The 19,244-nt window shown below is 45.2% G+C and overlaps 1 protein-coding gene across 4 annotated transcripts in view; it reads right to left on the bottom strand.

Moving 5' to 3' along the window:
• The window catches only part of ALDH3A2 (aldehyde dehydrogenase 3 family member A2), a 518,837-nt gene that overhangs the window by 438,768 nt on the left and 60,825 nt on the right, over positions 1-19,244 (bottom strand). For all 4 annotated transcript variants that reach the window (XM_078679908.1, XM_078679906.1, XM_078679909.1 and 1 more), the window contains exon 2: positions 16,797-16,960. In XM_078679908.1, the coding sequence (XP_078536034.1) occupies positions 16,797-16,960 (164 nt within the window). The remainder of the gene's footprint in view (positions 1-16,796; positions 16,961-19,244) is intronic.

Consider the following 19,244-nt stretch of genomic DNA (forward strand, 5'->3'; position numbering starts at 1 on the left):
GGCGGGTAGAGAAGACCTGCTGTCTGCGGGAGCAAGGCAAATGGCAGACGCCCCTCAGAGGCTGCCTAGGCGCTTGGCTGCCAGAGGAGTGCAGCGTGCAGTGGAGGCATGTTTACCTCAGCATGCGGCTAGAGGTCGTGGGTCAGAGCTCTTTCAGAGGAGTAGACCACATAGTGTTGGTGCTCGCACCGGTGCAACGCGACGGACGACGACATGGAGGGTGTAGTCTTTGGCCCCTGACAGGCCGGTGGGGCCCCCTCCCCAGGTCCCACAAGCCCTTGGTGAGTGTTTTACTGCTGATGATAGGGGCGGGCCTGGGAGGGATGGTGGTAGTGTTTTGCTGTTGTGTGCCCAGTCGTCAGCCAGGAGCAGGCTCCGTAGTAGGAGGGGCCGGGGGTGTGACAGGGCCATGCTTTTATCAGTGACTGATATACAAAGTGTGCACAGAAAAGAATTGTGCAGTTTGCCTGAGGGGAGCAACAGTGTGAGCAGCAAGGAGGGTGCGCCTGAGAGAGTGGTTTCACAGCTGACTCCACTGGGTAATTACTTCAGTGACAGCGAAGAGGACGCGAGTTTCCTCAGAATGTCAACCCCCACCCCACAACACACAATGGAAAGTGTGGTTTTTGATAATGCTTCGGTTATTACACATGATTCCAGTGTGGGCCACAGGTTCAACTTCATGGCTATGGACAGCAGGTCAGGTGGTTTAGGGCCACAGCCACAATGTGTCGGAGGCCATGAAGATTTTGAAGGTGCCCTAGAATTTACTTTAGATGTAGAAGAGGCGGGTGTCCCCCAACAGGTGAGGCGTATAGACGTTGGACGGCAGGTAATGGTTAGTGGGCGGGCGACAAGCCGTTTCAATACCGAATACATATTCCAGCGGGCTCGCACACCTCCGAGCCACCTTCACCCTCCAATGGTTCATGGTGGGAGTGAGGCTGAAGGGCAATGGGTGTGGGTGGATCATGCCAACAGCGTGAGTTGAGAAGTATGTGGGCAGTAAGAAGAATATGAAGAAGAAAAAGCACATTCAGCGGTTGCAAGTCTCTTCTGGTTCGAGCGACCGGAAGATGCAAGCTGGTGTGGATCAAGGATCTGCTATTGGATTACATTTGGCACGTACAGCGGCACAATTAGTGGTTGCCAAAAATTTTATTTCAGTTACTGACGGGTCTACTGCGGATTCTAGAGGTGCTGACAGGCCTGTAGAGCATGGGTCTGTCATTAATTGGCAATACTTTGATGGAGGAGCAGGAGATGGTGAGTGTCCGAGTAGTAGTAATGTACAATATGGTGCTTGTGGCACCGAGGAAGGTGGGGAAGAAGGATTTGTTGAAATAGAGGCGGGTGAAATTTGCGAAAGGCCGGTCACAGAGAGCTGGTTTGATGAGATGGAAGGGGGGGATGGATGTTGGGGCGGGACAGGGGCAACCTCCTATTTTAAATCGTTGCAGAAGTCAAGAGGGGACCCGGCAACTACAAGGAAGAGGACACAAAACAGAGAACAAGTGAAGACAGTTCGCTCGGAATTTCAAGACAGAGCCGATCATCAGCTCACATGCGGTAAGCAGAAGTGGTGGGGAGCATGGGAATCTAATGATACATGTTTTGGAAATATTGGTGAAGGTGAAGGTGAGTATTTACACAGACATGTTAATAAGCGGGTTAGGGAGGAAGATTCTGGGCGGACTGATGCAGAGGTCGGGGTAGTGTGCGCAGTAGGCAAAGGTGAAAAGGAGTATCAGGCCAAGCCTAGTGACAAAGATAAAGAAGGAAGGGTGGGGTCAGGATTGCACAAACTACTTCCATATTTGGGGTTGGCTATGCCATTGGGTTCTCATTTATCAGTGATAACAAAGCGACGAATTTGGGACCATGATTTTGTTGATGTTTTTAAATTAATACATAGGGAAGTGCAGGCAAGGGAAGGGTCGAAAGAGGAGGGAAGGGTCGAAAGAGGAAGAGTGGGAATTGGCGAGGCGCCCAAGAGTTTCTCACAACATTGAAAAGTGGACATCGGCCTTCCTCATTTTTGCGAGTATATATGCTGAAAGATATCCTGACAGGGCGGTTGCTCTTTTTAAGTATATGGACATAGTGAGGATGGCTCAGAGGCACTTCGGGAGGTATTCATGGATTTATTATGATGAGGAATTTCGAGCCAGGATGAGTATATGGAATGAGAAACCGGGGGGTGGGGGGGGAGGGTTTGGTCGATGCGGAGTTGCGGCTGCAATGGATGTAGTCAACACAGCCACCGGCGACAATGCACACGGCAAATGGCCTACCTTTAGTATATCGGCCCTTTCTGCAGCGTCCCGCTCAACAAGGGGCGGGTGGAACAGGTAGAGGTCAGGCGGCTGGATGGGGAGCGTGCTGGAACTTTAATCAGGGATTTTCTGTGATAGACCAGCATGTCGTTTCCGACATGAATGTTAGCAATGTGGGGGACGACATGCCATTCTCCAATGTTTGTCAGGGGCTCCAGGGGCAGGAGGACAAAGACCACAAGAGCAAGGCTTTAATGCCAGAGGACGTGGGGCACCATTCCCTCTTATGGCAAAAAGCTCATACCCCAATTAAGTTAGAGGCATTGGCCCACTGATTGAAAGGCTATCCTGACAGGCAAACAGCAAGTAAATTGCTTTGGTGATTTAAAGAAGGGTTTAAGATCAGTTACCAGGGTCCCAGAGTTAGACGTTGGGCAGATAATCTCCGATCAGCTAAGGAATTACCGCAGATTGTGAGGGCTAAATTAGCGGAAGAGGTAGCTCTAGGTAGAACAGTAGGCCCCTTTTTACATTGCCCTTTGCCTAACTTGATTGTCTCTCCTTTGGGGGTCATTCCAAAAAAGACGACCTGGGGATTTCAGAATGATCCAGCACTTGTCCTGGCCGGAAGGCAACTCAATCAATTATTTCATTTCTTCTATACATACGGCGGTGTCATACACGTCTGTGGATGATGCATTACGAATGATACATTTCCTGGGCGAGGGCACAGAATTAGCCAAAGGCGATAAAAAAGTCGGCATTTCGGCTTTTACCAATTCATCCGACTGACTTTGAACTTTTGGGCATGTTTTTTGAGTGAGCCTATTACGTAGACAGAGTACTCCTCATGGGATGTGCTGTGTCATGTGCACTATTCGAGACCTTTAGCTCGTTTTTGCATTGGGTTTTTTCTCAAGTCTGCACGTCAGCTTGGGCCTATCACTATTTGGATGATTTTTTGTTTATGTGGCAAGCCAGGACACAGCAATGCCAGCGGGCTTTGGTTACATTTCAGAATTTGGCTCAGGAATTCGGTGTGCCATTGGCACCGGAAAAAACAGTAGGCCCCAGCTCCCAGATAGTCTTTTTGGGCATTGAAATTGATACCAGCACTATGATGGCCCGACTACCACAGGATAAGTTGCAGGAGATACAGGATTGTGTTGTAGGGGCTTTGGACAAAGTAAAGCTGGAGCTACGCTAGGTGCAGCGTTTACTTGGATATCTCAATTTTGCGTGTAGAGTCATTAGAGCAGGGTGCACATTTTGTAGATCATTAGGCATGGCGATGTCTGGAGCTAAGTTGTCACATCATAGAGTGCGCATTTCTAAGCAGGTAAAAGAGGACCTGAAAGTGTGGCTCATGTTTTTGAAAGATTTCAATGGAGTCCCTTTACATTTCATAGTAGAACCATTGGTGTGGCAGCTGCAAATATATTCTGATGCGGCTGGTTCTAAAGGTTTTGGGAAGGACGCTGGTGTGCGGAAAGCTGGCCGGAGACCTGGTTGAAGCAAGGGCAGAGTATTGATTTTCTCGAGCTTTTTCCCTTGATTGTGGCACTGTGGGTGTGGGGCAATGAATTTCCGAATAGGACAGTTCTTTTTAACATAGACAATATGACGGTGGTGAACCTGATCAATCACCAGAAAGCTAGGGATGTGAAAGTTTTAAGCTTGCTTCGTGCGTTCATGCTGTTAAGCCTGAGGCTTAACATTGTCTTTCAAACAAAGCATATTCCAGGAAGGAATAATTGTATCGCTGATGCACTTTCACGTTTCCATTGGCAGCGTTTTCAGGAGTTGGCGCCTGGAGCAGAAGCCAGCAAGACGCCCATTCCGTCAAGCGTTTGGGCCCTAGGGGATTGAGAATTGCGCAGCTTATAGAAAATTCCTTAGCTGAATCTACCAGGCGGACGTACAGACAAGCATGGTTGGAATTTTTATGTTACGGAAAGGTTTTTCATTGCAAAAGAAATATGCAAGCTATCACCCCTTTGATTTTAGAATTTGTACTGTTTTTGGCTAACAAAGGTTTGTCGCACTCTACAATAGGGGGGAAAACTGTCGGGGTGTCCTTCTATGGCCAGCTATTTTGGGGTGTTGACCCGGTTGACAAAACCCTTGTTAAGAAAATGTTGAAGGGTTTTTTTTGTTGTTTTTTTTTGTTTTTTTAAAAACCTTTATTGTACAGAAGGCGCGCACAGATACGGGCCTACAACCCACCGGGCCGGCCACCACAATAAAGAAACATACGAGGCAATACAGGAGAGACAACAGGATTTCTAAATAGCTCATATGAAAGGCAAAGGCAACAAGTCTTTGAGTCGCCATCACGGACTGGATAAAAGTAGGTTAATTTTATAATAGAAAAAAGGGTGTCACAGGATAATGTCAATCTGTAAAGTCCAGAGGGCCGTGGTGGGCCGTGAGCAAGCCGAAGTCTCGAATACAGGAAAAGATCAACAGAACAATACATTTTGGCAAAGGCAGAACGTGAGTCCCACATCAAGAACAATCACAGTCGCTGCTCAGCACCCACCCACCACTATCAGGGCACATAATAATAAAACAGCGAAAAATAAGTTTACAAAACTAAAAGCCCTCCGTTACAACAACCCAAGGGAGAAAAAGAAAATGGGGTGGGGAAAAGGAAAAAAGGGGAGGAAGAGGACATCAAAAAAAGGGGAGGGGGAAAGTAAGGGCGCAGCGTCAGTGCACGCCCCCCACGGCTAACAAAGCACCCAATACTAATTCGGCACATGGAACTAGTGGCAACAGGAGAAATGAATGCGTAGTAAACCGTGACAGCAGACATACCAAAAGGGCCATGCCAGCACAAACACCCCGGGGGGCTACGTGCCGACACCGCGCCACGAAATTAGGGGATACATAAGAGCCATAGAACCAAAAAGAGGAACAGGGAAAGATACAATAAACAGACTCCCCCACCACCCCGCACAGCCCACCCTGCACCCCTGCAGAAGGCTATGGCCTACCCCCCAGCAGCGTGCCTGTCGCCCTAATTAGAACCCGAAATATAGAGAAATATAAGAAAGAAAGAATCACTTAGATTAAAAAAGGGGGGGAAGGGGAAACAGGGAAAAAACAGCGGGAGAGGAGCCACATAATCAAAACCCCTTCAGCTCCCACCCCCCCCGCCCGAAAATACTCAGAGCCCACGGGAAGATAATAAACACACGGATAAGCTCCAGGAACGTAAAGACGTATCAAACATAATCATACAATTATGAACGGATCACCCAACCATACCACAAAATAACAGTCCACAGAGGCAAGATCAGCTCAACCCTGTCCTCGTTTTTCGCAAACTGTAATCGTCCAGCGCACCAGGAACCAGATCACATAAAACAGGAGGTGAATAACAGGGAGTCGAATCAAAAATACACTCAAGTTGTAGCGATCGTGACCCGGATGATCCAGAAAGTACAATAACCACTTCAGGCAAAGCAGGCAAAGTTCCGATGAGAATACGGAGAAAGCCGGTCCAGCGGCACCGTCACAGGATCTTCGTACGGCCATGTGAGGCAAAAGAGGAAAAGGAGACCCATCGAGGTCGGTCCAGACGGGATCCAGCCGGGGAACCTCCGGAGCAGAAGGAGGCACAGGACGAAGAAGGGCAGCGGACCCCCGCACATCCACACCATCAGCAGCCTCCAGGTCCACGACCCCAAGGAAAGTTCCAGCAGCATACAACAGAGATGAAGCCGCACAAACCGAGGGGGGTCCGGCAGGCCCAACAAAGGGACCCCCCTCCAGGATAGCGGTTGGTGCGGTCATGGGTGCCCCCCAGGAGCGCAGGGCGGCGAGGATGTCGCGGAGCGTAGGCTCACCTTTACAGTATTCAGCAAACGTGCCGCGCGGCAGACTCGCATCGCCGGTCCCCGCAAGGCCGAGAATCATGGGGCCGGCCGCCATCTTAGAAGCCCGGCGGGGCCGCTGCAAACACCGACCCCCGCCCGGATATCAGCGAGGCAAAACAGGACACCGGCAACCACCAGCGGAAGTGCCACCAGGGCAGGAAGGGGAGCCACCAGAAGAAGGCGATGCACCGGCACCCCACACGCCGCCGGCACCGTTCTCCGAGTCCGGGCGGAGGAACTCAAAATGGCCAGGCCGGAGAACAAAGGGGAGACGAGCCAGATGTACGGTTAACCCCGTCCAAGGAAGTCAGCTCCCCAACACCAGGCCGCAGGATCGCCGGACCAGGCCCGGGAGGCCACAATCGGTCTATTAGCACATCGGCCCCTCCGACCGACTCCACACCACCACCAAGGGCCGGCCACCGCGCCTCGTCCAGCCCGGGCGCCGCCAAGGAGTGCCAGGCCCGGCCGCTCCGGAGGCCCCGAAGCAGACAGGGGCGTAACTCAGGATCCGTGACACCCAGGAATCACCGGAGCAAACGGTAAGCGCCTGTGAGTTATCGTCGTTCCACTGCACATCGTGGAATACTTCCCGGGGCAGGATAAAGTACAGGATATTTGTTGCAGACAGGAGAGTGATCGGAGCCGAGCTAAAACGCGGCCATCTCGGACGCGAGCTTGGCTCCTCCCCCATGTTGAAGGGTTTAAGCAGGGAAATGGCCATGGTGTTGCATCCACGTGCTCCTATCACTTTTCAACTCTTGCAAAGAATTTTACTTCAGTCGCCTGTCTTTTGTTACAGTGAAGCAGAAGTGGCCAGCTTCAGATTATGCATGATATGGTTGTTTTTTGGAGCATTTAGGATCTCCAAAGTTTTGGGTTTGAGGGACTAGGAGGGCCTTTGTCACAAGGATGTTTTCTTAATAGATAATAAAATTAGGATCTGGTTAAAAAGGTCCAAAACAGACCAGCTGGGGAGAGGTGTTTGGGTTTTTCTTAAAAGTAGTGGTGTTAAACATTGCTGCCCAGTATGAGTGGGCACACTTCATTTCAGTGTCCAAATCTCAGCAAGGTGCCATTTTCGTGCATGGATCAGGTCATAAGATTACCAACTCCCAGTTGTTCACGGTTTTAAGGAAGACATTGCTTTTGCTTGGGGAAAATCCTAAAGCTTTTGCAACACATTCCTTTAGAATTGGGGCAGCCACGGAGGCGGCAAGATTGGGGATGGGTTGGGAAGCTATCCGAAAGATAGGAAGATGGAAATCCAGTTGCTGTGCCAGATATGTGCGAAAATAATGATTGTGTTTTTCCTTTGAGCTGTTATTTTGTTGCTAATTGTTTTTTCCTATTTAGGTGACATTCGTGCTAATTGCCTGGGGAAACAGCAGGTGTGGATAGTGGGACATTCTTTTGTCAAGTGGGCAGCCCTCTTTGCTGAGAAACAGATTTATGGACGAGCCCTTGGCGTACCCAGTGCTAGACATGAATTGAGGTGGTGTGGCAAGGGAGGAATGAGGTTGGACGAGCTATTTCTGACCATTGACAAAATGAGGTATGACAGATCGCCACCAGAGCTGTTGGTAATACACTTTGGCGAGAACGATTTAGTGCCTCTATCGGGTTTAACATTGATTAAGTGTATGCAGCTCGATTTGGCGGTTATAAAGAATAACTGGTTGGGCACCCGCATTGCATGGACGGAATCTATTTACAGGCAGCAGTGGAGGCACGCACGAGATCAGTCAGCAATGGACAAAGCTCGCAGAAAGCTCAACAGGGCGATGAAAGTTTTTTGTTCAGCCATGGGTATCAGTTACATATCACATGAGAATATCACTAGCAAAGAAGGCCACTTATTCCGGAGCGATGGTGTGCACCTCTCTCAATTGGGACTTGCATATTATTTATTGGATCTGCGTGATTTCTTGGCTATGGAGCTTAATGTGAACTTGTGGTGCAGTGTACAACACATATAACAATGTGCAAATTTGTTTTAGAGGACGGGTGGGGTCCAGGAAAACTTGTTGGTTTTCCTGGGTGGCGATTTTGGGGGTGGGTAATTCTGGAGCAGGCTGACCCATCCTTTTGGATACAAGCTGAAAGAAAGGTAATAAAACTAGGGTTTTGGAAAAAGCTACAAAATGTATATTATATTGATGGTTTTGGTCAGAAAGTTCAACATTTTAAGTAAGAAGTGAAAGGTTTTGGCAATTTACCAAATTGTGTATACGTAATGAAATAAAGAGGATTTATATTTCAGAGAGTTACCTGATCTAAATAAAGTGGCCTTTTTTGCTACAGTAATAATGTTGTGGTCTGTTTATTTTGGGCGATGGTTCTCACAGGGAGATCGAGCAGAAGATTAAGACAAAAGTGCAACACAATCTTGCTTGTATTTATGTTGTATAAGGGAAGAATTAGGGAATTAGTACACTGACATATAAACATATATATTAAGAATTGGTAGAGTTACTTTTCCAGCTTGACAATAGTGACTTTCAGGCCCAGGTTCGGTTCCAAGATTTGTTATCTGGGAGGGCCATGAAAAAGAATGCGTGTGTCTAAAAGATGAGTGGGGTTGTCCAAAGACTCCCAGGGTCTGACAGCTGGGTCTAGGAATGCTGGGTGTTCTTGAACGGATGTGAGCTGCCTACCCTATCCACTGCCAGGTTCCTGTCTACTAGTTTAACTGGGTATTACTAGAGGTTTAAACCTTTGGGCTTGATCTTTTCTGCTCACTCTTCTTTCTCTGCATCACCTTCCTCTCTCCTGATTTCATCCTCTTTTCTCACCGCTCACCCTCTGCTTCCTTTCACCTCACACCCTACTCTTTCTCCGCCTTATCCCGTGCTGGGTCCTTCTCTTTCTCCACTTCTCCCTCATATTACTCTCACCACCCCCTCCTCTCTTCCCCTTTATCCTACTTTCTCTCTCCAGACCTCGCCATCCTCTCACTGTGCGTTAACTTACTCTTGCTGCACTTCGCCCTGCTCTTCCTTGCCCTTCTCTTCCTTGCCCTTCTCTCTCTCCCTCCCCCTCTTCTGTCCCTCATCCTCCCCTCACCCTTGGTCACCCTCCTGTCTCTCGGACACACCCTCCTCTCCAGCTCACTGTCCTCCTTTCTTTGCTCACTATCCTCCCTTCTGCCTCAGCCTCCTCTGATTACCCTTCATCCATCTCCTTCATCTTCCCCTATCCCCACCTCACCCTTCTCTTGCTGATTAGGTTTGGATCCATGGGGTAATAACAGCACTATAATGAGGGCCACCGGGATCATGCAATACAGAAATACCACATTATGCAGCAGGGATGACTAATTTTTTTAGTATTACTTTATTATTGTTTCCTTTTTTTCACATGTTAATACGATCTATAAAAATGTTTTACTTCATTGGGCGTGTTCTCGCCAGCGGCAAGATGGCTGTGTTATGTTTATTTATAATGTACTGTTATCCTGTGTTGAGCATGCGCGCTAGTTCTCTGCACGCGCTACCTGCCAGTGCATTGTGACGTCAGGATGTTCTACCTGACCACTGGCAGGTTGACAGTTATTATTGTCAGTTGCTAGTCAGCTGCGATAGCCTGTAGACGTACCTTGGTGTCAGGTCTTGACTTAAATAAATACTTCACTACTTACCTGCGTTCTGGTCATCTTTACAAGTGGCGACGATGCGGAGAGCCTGACACCACGAAGAACCCACCAGAAGCCACCTATTCTGCTGTTGGGTACGTCAACGGAGTTGCGCGAAGAGAACTTCGTGGGAAAAAGAATCGCTAAAAACAGCTGTCCATCCGTGCGGAATTTGTGTGAGTTTAGCGGGTCGTTTATTGACTGAGCGGCGTTTTCAACATCTTTTGAGGCGCTACGCTGAACACTGCAACTCAAAGGGTGAGTCATATTTGCCCAGCTGTTTATGAAAGCCCTGCATGCTGTCAGGATTGTTGCGGCGTTTCTTCTCGCATGCGCTGACTGAGTAAATTAGGAGGGAGTTTAAAGCAGAAGAAATGTATTGGTTATACCACGGAAAGGCGTAACGACTCTTGTCTCTGCCGACTGTTATGGTTCCGGTTGTCTCCCTCATTTCCTAACTTATTGCTGTTCTGCGGATGTGACTTGGCAGGATTAGAAAAAGGAAGTACTGCTTTCGCCTACCATGTGTTGACGGCTGTGTGATCAGTGCTGATCGGTGTGGAGAAAGTTGCTGTCTTGAGGAGGAACGACGTGTGTGGAGTTGAGGTTCAGCCGCCTTCCTGCGCATCCACGCGACGGTTCGTGATGAAAAATTCCTGTCAGGCTTAGCGGTGACGTCAGTGGAACGCAGCGTTCAACGACGTCTGGCGGCCATTTTGTGAAATTCGGAAAAATTATTGTGCTTGTCATTTTACGGTGATACGCACACCATACTTCTTTAAAAAAAAAAAACGGATCGTATTTACATAACTTCCCTGATCTAAATACAATAATTTACGTTTTCAATTTACAGTTGAGTACTCGCGTGTGTGGAGAACGGTGACACGCACACCTTAGAAGGATTATTACGAAAGGATAATACAACTAAAATAAAACGCTTACAGTTTTTTCACAATATGTAAAAGTAAAGAATAACTTTGGTTGCATTTTTAATAAGTCTGACATATTCTATTGTCAATAATTCTGGCATATTTCAAGATATAAATATTTATATTGGTCAGTTTTATTTTTTTACAATTTCTAATTCATAGCATAGGAGAATTGGGAATGGCTTCAGGAAATGTTTGGAATTTGTCACCACCCTTACCTTTCATGCCCTCTACAGGTGATGATGCTCTTAAATGGGAAGAGTGGAAAGAGTACTTTGAGAATTATTTATCCACTTTTGAGGGGGACGAAGAGTTAACCCCAGAAAAGAAAAAGAAAATTCTTCTTCATTGTTTGGGTGCAAAGGCTATGAAAATTTATAATCAAATCAACAAGAAAACTAGACCAGGTGATGTGTACACAATTGCATTGGAAGATTTGACTATGTATTTCAAACCTACAATTTCTATTTCTGTCAACAGATTTAAATTTTTTCAACGCAAGCAAGCACATGAAGAGTCAATAGAAGACTACGTTGCTGCATTGAAAAACTTGGCACTAACTTGTAGATTTGGGGCATTACATGATGAGCTGGTGCGTGACCAGGTCTTTATGAGATCCTCAAATAAGCATGTCCAAGAGAAACTATGGGCTAAAGGTGAATTACCTTTGGAAGAAGTAGTAGAAATAGTTAAGTGTACTGAATTAACTGGAAGGTGTGCCAAGGCAGTGTTACTAGAAGAAAAATCCTCCGTTGAGGACAAGTCTATGGTGGCTAAAGTTATTAGTTCTAGAAAGAGTAATGTAAAACCTAATTCAGGATATGTACAGAAAAGGGTTTCTAGCCATAAAGCTAAGCTTTCTGATGACAGGAAATGTTATAGATGTGGCAGTAGATACCATTTAGCCAACGACAGATCGTGTCCAGCTGTGAGACAAAAATGTTCTAATTGTAGTATGGTAGGACATTTCAGTGCCATGTGTCCAAAGAAACAAAAAGGGTTTAGTAATGTAAAAGCTGTAATTCCAGAAGAAGATGAAAGAATTACATCTTCAGATGAAGATGATATGAACTTATTTGTGTTGAATGTGGAAGATGGCTTAAACAAAAAAAAGAAACCTATATGTGACATGAACATAGGCGGTGTAGACATGTCAATTGTGGCTGATTCAGGCTCACCTTGGACTATAGTAAATGAGGAGGTTTGGTTAGAGAAATTTGTTCCTGTCATTGGGAGAAAATTAAAAAAAACATATTAAATCATTCAATTATGAACCAATTGAAATGTTAGGTTACAGGGAACTTCAGTTCCAATTTAAGTCCCGCCAAACGGTTGGAAAATTGTATATCTCCAAGGTTGGTCCATCTGTGTTAGGGTGGATTGATCAGGGAGAGTTAGGGATAATTCTGGATCCCAACAGTCCGGATCCAGTGCTCATCTTACAAACGGAGGAAGAATGTAACAGCTTCTTTAAAAAAAGATATCCTCAAGTATTTTCAGAGAAGATTGGAAAACTAAAAGGTTTTGTTCAGGAAATTAAATTTAAAAAAAATGCTGTGCCTTGCATACACAAGTCAAGGAACATACCGTTTTCTATTATTGGTGAAGTGGAAAGTGAACTAAAAAAATTACAGAAGGAGGGCATCATTGAGCCGGTTGAATCAGCAGAGTGGGTTTCGCCTTTGGTTGTCGCGAAGAAGCCAAATGGCAAGCTTCGTCTATGTATTGATCTACGTGATCTAAATAAAAATATTCTGGTAGATCAATTCCCTTTGCCAAGGATAAGTGAGATGCTGTCCCTTACGAATGGTGCGAAATGGTTTTCAACCATTGATTTGAGCTCTGCCTATCACCAGGTAGTTTTACATCCAAATAGCAGAAGTCTTACCACATTTGTAACACCGCTGGGGTGTTTTAGGTTCAAGAGAGTACCTTTTGGACTGGCTTCTGCTGCGGCCATGTTTCAGAGGTTGATGAGTGAAATTTTCAAAAAAGAGAAAAATCTCTTAATTTTCCAAGACGACATCATGGTAACAGGCAAAAGCAGAGGTGAACATGATGCCAAACTCAACAGAGTCCTAGGGTTGCTAGAACACCATGGGCTTACAGCAGACCTGCGTAAATGCAAATTTGCAGCAAATAATGTCACCTATTTGGGGCACGAAATTGATGGGAATGGTATTAAACCTAAAAGAGTTGTTGGCGGCTATTAGGGAAGCCCCCTCACCTAATAATAAGGAAGAAGTCAGAGCATTCCTAGGCTTATCTGAATTTTATGCAAAATTCGTAAAAAAATTCTCTTAAAAAACCATGAACTTAAGAGAACTCATAAAACAAAAGAATAAATTTGAGTGGACTGCTACTTGTGAAGAAGCATTTAACAGAATCAAAGAGGAAATTTGTGATGCCCCACCCCTTCAAGGATTTAACCCTTCTTTAAAAAGCATAGTGACCACAGATGCTAGCAACAAAGGGTTGGGAGCGGTACTCTCACAGGTTAATGGGGAAGGAAGGGAGGTCACCATTGCCTTTGCATCACGAGCTATCACGCCCACAGAAGTTAGATATTCTGTGATTGAGAAGGAGGCACTTGCATGTGCATGGGCTTTGAACCATTTCAGACAATACATTTGGGGGTACAAATTCACCCTTAGAAGCGACCACAAACCTTTAGTAAAGGTGCTTTCCACGAAGGGTCTTCAAGTTGCTTCCCCCCCGATTGTCACGTATTTCAATGAAATTGTTAGAATATAACTATGAGGTTGAATACCTTCCTGGTGTAAAAAACAAGGTGGCGGATTGTCTAAGCCGATTACCTCTACCAAACAATGAAGAGCAGGTTTCAGACATCGACACTTTCTGCATTGCCAATGTCATAGAAGAGATGCCGTGTATATCTGAGGCAGAGTGGTCAGAAAATATGGGAAAAGATGATGTTCTACAGGCAGTAAAGAAACACATAGGAGCAGGCTGGCCTGATAAAAAAAAGTTAGCTGCTCTATTACGCCCTTTTTGGGAACTTAGAGACGAATTGTCCATCGAAGGCGATTTGATTTTGAGGAATGGAAAAGTTGTTCCACCCACAGGTTTACGGTCCAAACTCTTTGATATTTGCCACAAGGGGCACCTCGGTATAGGTAAAACCAAGAGTAGAGTAAGGAATTCATATTGGTGGCCTGGATATGACCTAGAAATTGAAAGAAGTGTTAGGAATTGTACAGCATGTGAAAACTCTGACAAGACTAAACATACCTTAAGACCACCTCTTCAACCCCTGTCTTGTCCTAACATGCCTTGGGTGAGATTAGGTATTGATATTTGTGGGCCAATTCGCGAACATGGAGAATTGTTAAATCTTATTGTTTTGGTAGGTCATTTCTCAAAATGGCCAGAGGTTGAAGTGGTACAAGATACGGATGCTAAAAGTATTGTTAATTTTTTGCGCAAATTGTTCCTGAGGGAGGGCCTACCTAAATGCATTGTATCAGACAATGGCCCTCAGTTCACTTCAAAATTGTTTAAAGATTTTCTAATGAAAAACGGGATAGAACACAAAACAACATCGGTTTACCATCCTGCAGGTAATGGTGCAGTTGAAAGGTTTAATCGGGTTGTCAAAGGAATAATCCAACTGGCTAATCAAAATGAATTGTCATGGAAAAAGCAACTATTCAAAACTCTTTGGTCTTTTCGGGTTACGCCATGTGTATCCACAGGTACCAGTCCCTTTGTAATCTTGAGAGGGAGGTCTCCAATTACGAAAGATAATGTAGGTTGGGCTACCCCTGAAAGAGTGATGTGGTCTCCTGAGGAGATAAAAGAGAATGTGTGTAGGTCACAAACCATAGGTAAGAAATACTATGACAATAGGCATGCATGTAAATTAGTTAATATCAAAGCAGGTGACTATGTAAGAGTCAAAAATGCAAGAATCACCAGCAAAGGAAAAAACCACTACTTCCAACCAATGGAAGTAAGGAAAGTATTTTGTAATTCAGCTCTGTTGAGTGATGGGAAAAGTTGGCAGTTTTCTGCCCTATCCTTGTGCAAGGAAGGGAAAGGAATGTGTGATTTCCAATCTACTCCTAGAAATAATGAGGTTCCTTGTTCTCAGGACTATGATTGGATTCTGGACCGTGATGGAACTGGGGAGTCTCGTCCAGGTGGTACTAACATTGTATCGTTAGGTACTAATGAAGTATTTTCTGAGAGTGAGAACACTTCAGGTACCTCGCGGTTGGAAGACGATGGTAGTGGTCAGAATAAGGGAACATCTGAAGAATACAGCTATCAGACCAACAGTGATATGGATTCCGACTCTGATGATTCAGTGTATGAAGATGTTACGTCACAGGACGTCAGTTGTGAGGAAGAACTTACCGTAAGCAGATATGGTAGAGTAGTCAAACCCCCAGCTAAGTTACAGGATTTCATTTGTGATTAACGAGGTTCCCCCCCCCCATCTTTAAACTACAGTCGGATATCCATGATTCCTTTGGTTGCTTTGGGAAGGGAGATTTGTTATGTTTATTTATAATGTACTGTTATCCTGTGTTGAGCATGCGCGCTAGTTCTCTGCACGCGCTACCTGCCAGTGCATTGTGACGTCAGGATGTTCTACCTGACCACTGGCAGGTTGACAGTTATTATTGTCAGTTGCTAGTCAGCTGCGATAGCCTGTAGACGTACCTTGGTGTCAGGTCTCGACTTAAATAAATACTTCACTACTTACCTGCGTTCTGGTCATCTTTACAGGCTGCCCGCTGCGCGAGCTCTGCAGGCCGAACCATTGCATCAGGCATCTGTGGGAAATATTTAGCCATGAAAAAACGCCCTGTTACCTTGAACCATCTCTGGGGCGCCAGAGGGCCGGGAAGAATCAACATCAGGGAAGCTTTTCACGCTGAGGCCTGACTGCCTGTCTGCCTGTCTGCCCGTCCTGCGAGGTCCCGGGGCCTGCTGGGGCCTGTCCTGCCTCATGGGGATTCCTCCGTTTGTGTCTTGTGGGGATGGCAGCCCGGTGGGAATCCGGTCTTGACCTGCCCGGTGACCCGCTGTAGTACCCGCCTGGCTCCGTGGCGGTGATACTCTGCCCAGACCTGCGTCTGACAGAGTGCTGCGGCCTGGAGGCAGATGGGGCCTGCCTCAGATCCGAAGCTAGGCGGGGATCCCGGGTGGCCCGCTCACCTGACCTACTGCCGGATCCGTCATGGAGGCCGCCCGGTCGAAGCTGCTGCTGTGCCAGGTTCTCCAAAAGGATCAAAAGTTCCTAAAACCCTAGTGACATGTGTTGCTGCGTAGACGAAGGCCCTTCGCAAAGGTTGACTAATCACCTTTCAGTTTCCTATTCCTATATTTTGATGTTAAACTGGTACTAATGCAGTGTAGCTTTTGCCATGACAGTGTTAAAGTATAGACATTTGAAAATAAAAAAGTAACAATCACAAAATGTGTCGCATTACGCAGTGTAATGTACCTTTTCTTACCACATAATTTAGACAATTCTGCAGCATAATTTGATTTTCCCGAGCCACATAATTCCAGCAATAAATTAGGAATAGTCATAGCAAAAATAACATTTGAATATCTATATCCTGCTTGTATTCACATTTCCACTTTTCTTGAAATGGCAAAAAAATAAACACTATTTCTGCCATAAAACTGGTTTAATCTCCGACAGTGTCACAGGAGCTTTCGGGCTCGATATAGTAGGGTGTCTCACACAGTCCTATTTACACTTGCACAGTAATAGCAATCACCCCTGTGACCTCACCCCTGTTCCCAGGCACTTATGGTAGCCCAAGGCATTGGCACTATACATGAAAACGGCATATTTAGGCTTTGATAGCGAGGTTGCAAAGCTGTGTTATTTGTTCTATCAAGTAAAAGAATTTATTGTTTTCCCTTTATAAATGGGCCTTGGTGGGCAATAGGGCTATTTTGGCCGGGCCTGGCCCACCTGGCCTACCATTTTTACTATAAACTTGTGACTGCTGCTTCTAGAAGTCTTGAACACGTGGAGTCCCTATGAAAGATTTTCACGTACTACGGAAGATATGCATAGACTACAAACCTTGTTTAGGTCGGCGCGCAGCGCTTTCTTGATTGCATCCTCATTTTCTACAAGCATCCTCTTCACAGCTTTTAACTGCTGCATTCGGAACTCCAGATGCCGGGTTTTGCCAGTGCGATAGGCTGCCCTTGCACGATCGACAATTTGCTTCATATTTGCCATGGCTGGGATGGACACAGAGGAAGAGAGCAGGTCAGTACAACTTCAACAAATGTTTTTTTGAACACCTTCCATCAATTTACCAAGTATTGAAAATTACTAAGCCAATACTGTCCGTACAACAGTCTGCACTGCACACTTCACTTCAACGGTAATCAATACAGATCATGGAGGACAACCACTGATTAAAACATAATTCATCCTGTTAAAAGTGGTAGAGGATCTCTTGCATTTTATCTTATCTTTTCCTTCCCTTAAAAATAAAAATGCAAAATGCTATTTGAATTTTAGGTACATACTTTTCTTACTATGTTCCTCCTCTTGGTGTATTTTTCATTCACCTTCGCTCTACCGTATTAGTTATTGACCAAATTATATATTCAGTTGCTCATTTAATGCTTCTTGTTGTAGTTGCATGGATGTATATTGTACCAATGTCTTTAAATCCTTTAATAAAGCTCTTAAACAAAAAAAAAACTGGTAGAGGATGGGGTGTACGGTGCAAGTGCGATGGGATTCTTAGGTGATGCTAAGCGAATTGGACCCCGTAGTGAGCATGGCATGAGAACAGGAAAACGAATGCAACTTAGATTTGCTAGATTGCAAATGTTCACTTTTACAAAAAAAACAAAAAACATTTTGAACACATTTCACTCATTATTTCGGGTTAGCTTGTTTCTGAGCACTACTAATTTTTAGCAGATAAGGAACCAGAAAAACATGAGAAAGTGGCTTATTCATGATTATACAAATCTGCCAACTGACTAAGCCAGGGTCTCGGAGTCCAACATTTGAGAAGCAGGTAACTAGACCAAATGCTATCCCACTAAAATGATTAGCTAAACTACACGAACAAATAAACACATTAAAATTACGTGGCAACACTAAATAAACGGTGAACTTGAGAAGACTTGTTCCGAAAAGACTGACAAAATTACCGGGGAAAACAAAAATCCGGAGGAGGAGGGATCTGCATGTATTATATTAAAGTAACGTTTTTCGGCCAACAGGGTACATTTATATGTTCACTGACCACAAGAAAGCGAGATGAAGTCTTACACCTTTTCTAATTGGCTGCATCACACTACAGACTTGGAATATTTTTTTATATTTACAATATACGGTCTAAAGGAAAAGTCTAGTTGGGACAGATCAGAAGTCGGCCACATCTCAAAGAGGATCCTATTACAACTTTGGCTTTGTGGAAAAATCCGTCAGGAGTCCCCAGCATCCAGAGATCACTTGTGAGGTACAGTACGCTACACAACAGCTTTACTCATTCTCACTACATGAAACATAGTTAAACCAAGATGGCAGGGAAAATCAGTTCTGTGCTCTCATAGCCTGAAACTTCTGAGCCCTACCCTGTGCGGATATTACTGTTCTGTTGGCGTGAGCAATATCATAATGGATAATCCTCACTCACTAATCTAGTTTCACATGAATCTCCTATTCAGAAACCTTAGTTGATTCCTGATGTGCAACGGTGCAAGTGTATATAATAAAGGCAAATCACATTCCTCAGCAGACTTGTAAGACTGATACCCAGATATTATTTTCAACAAAAACAATAAAAAAGGCATGCATTTTCAATAGCACCGAATTCGCATATTTCTCGCTCGCTTCACTCTGTAAAACAGGCAGTGGGGTCATGGCATTAGAACAAATACTAAAATAAAAAGTCCCAGCTAAAGAATTATCGATATGATAATTAGTGAGTGTTAAAAAGGTCTTAATACTACTATTATCCATTTTTCACCAAGGGCATCTAGCTACAGCTCAGACGATAATTAAGGTCCACTGAGCCCTCAGTATTGAGTCCCACAATTCAAGACTGCTCCAAGAGGTGTAAGAAGGGTCAACTGTAAAAACTTATGCTAAAGAATAAATGTTCCATTAGCTAGAAGGCACACAAGGGCTTTAGAGATTTCAATCCACCCTATTCCATAGCAGCGAAAGTAACAAACACCTAAAGACTACCTTGGCAGTACACAGACCTACCATCATGGCAGCATAAAAAGTGTCTGCCCTCCATTGTACACGCACCCCATTGAAGACATATCCTGGGTCTCGCCTCATCTCACTGAAAGGATAAGAGACGGAACTTGGCGGCATTAACTTTGAGAGGGAGCTGAAGTTTCCTGGGATATGCACCAGCTGCAGGGGGACCCAACTGATGTCTTTAATATATACCAATTGGTCATCTGCATGTAATGATATCGTATGTGCACTGTCTTTCAATGTAATGCCTTTGTTTATCTTAGTGCGGATTGCTCTGCTAGTGGTTCT

This window comes from Lissotriton helveticus, chromosome 3_1, assembly GCF_964261635.1.
Source record: "Lissotriton helveticus chromosome 3_1, aLisHel1.1, whole genome shotgun sequence".
NCBI lineage: Eukaryota > Metazoa > Chordata > Amphibia > Caudata > Salamandridae > Lissotriton > Lissotriton helveticus.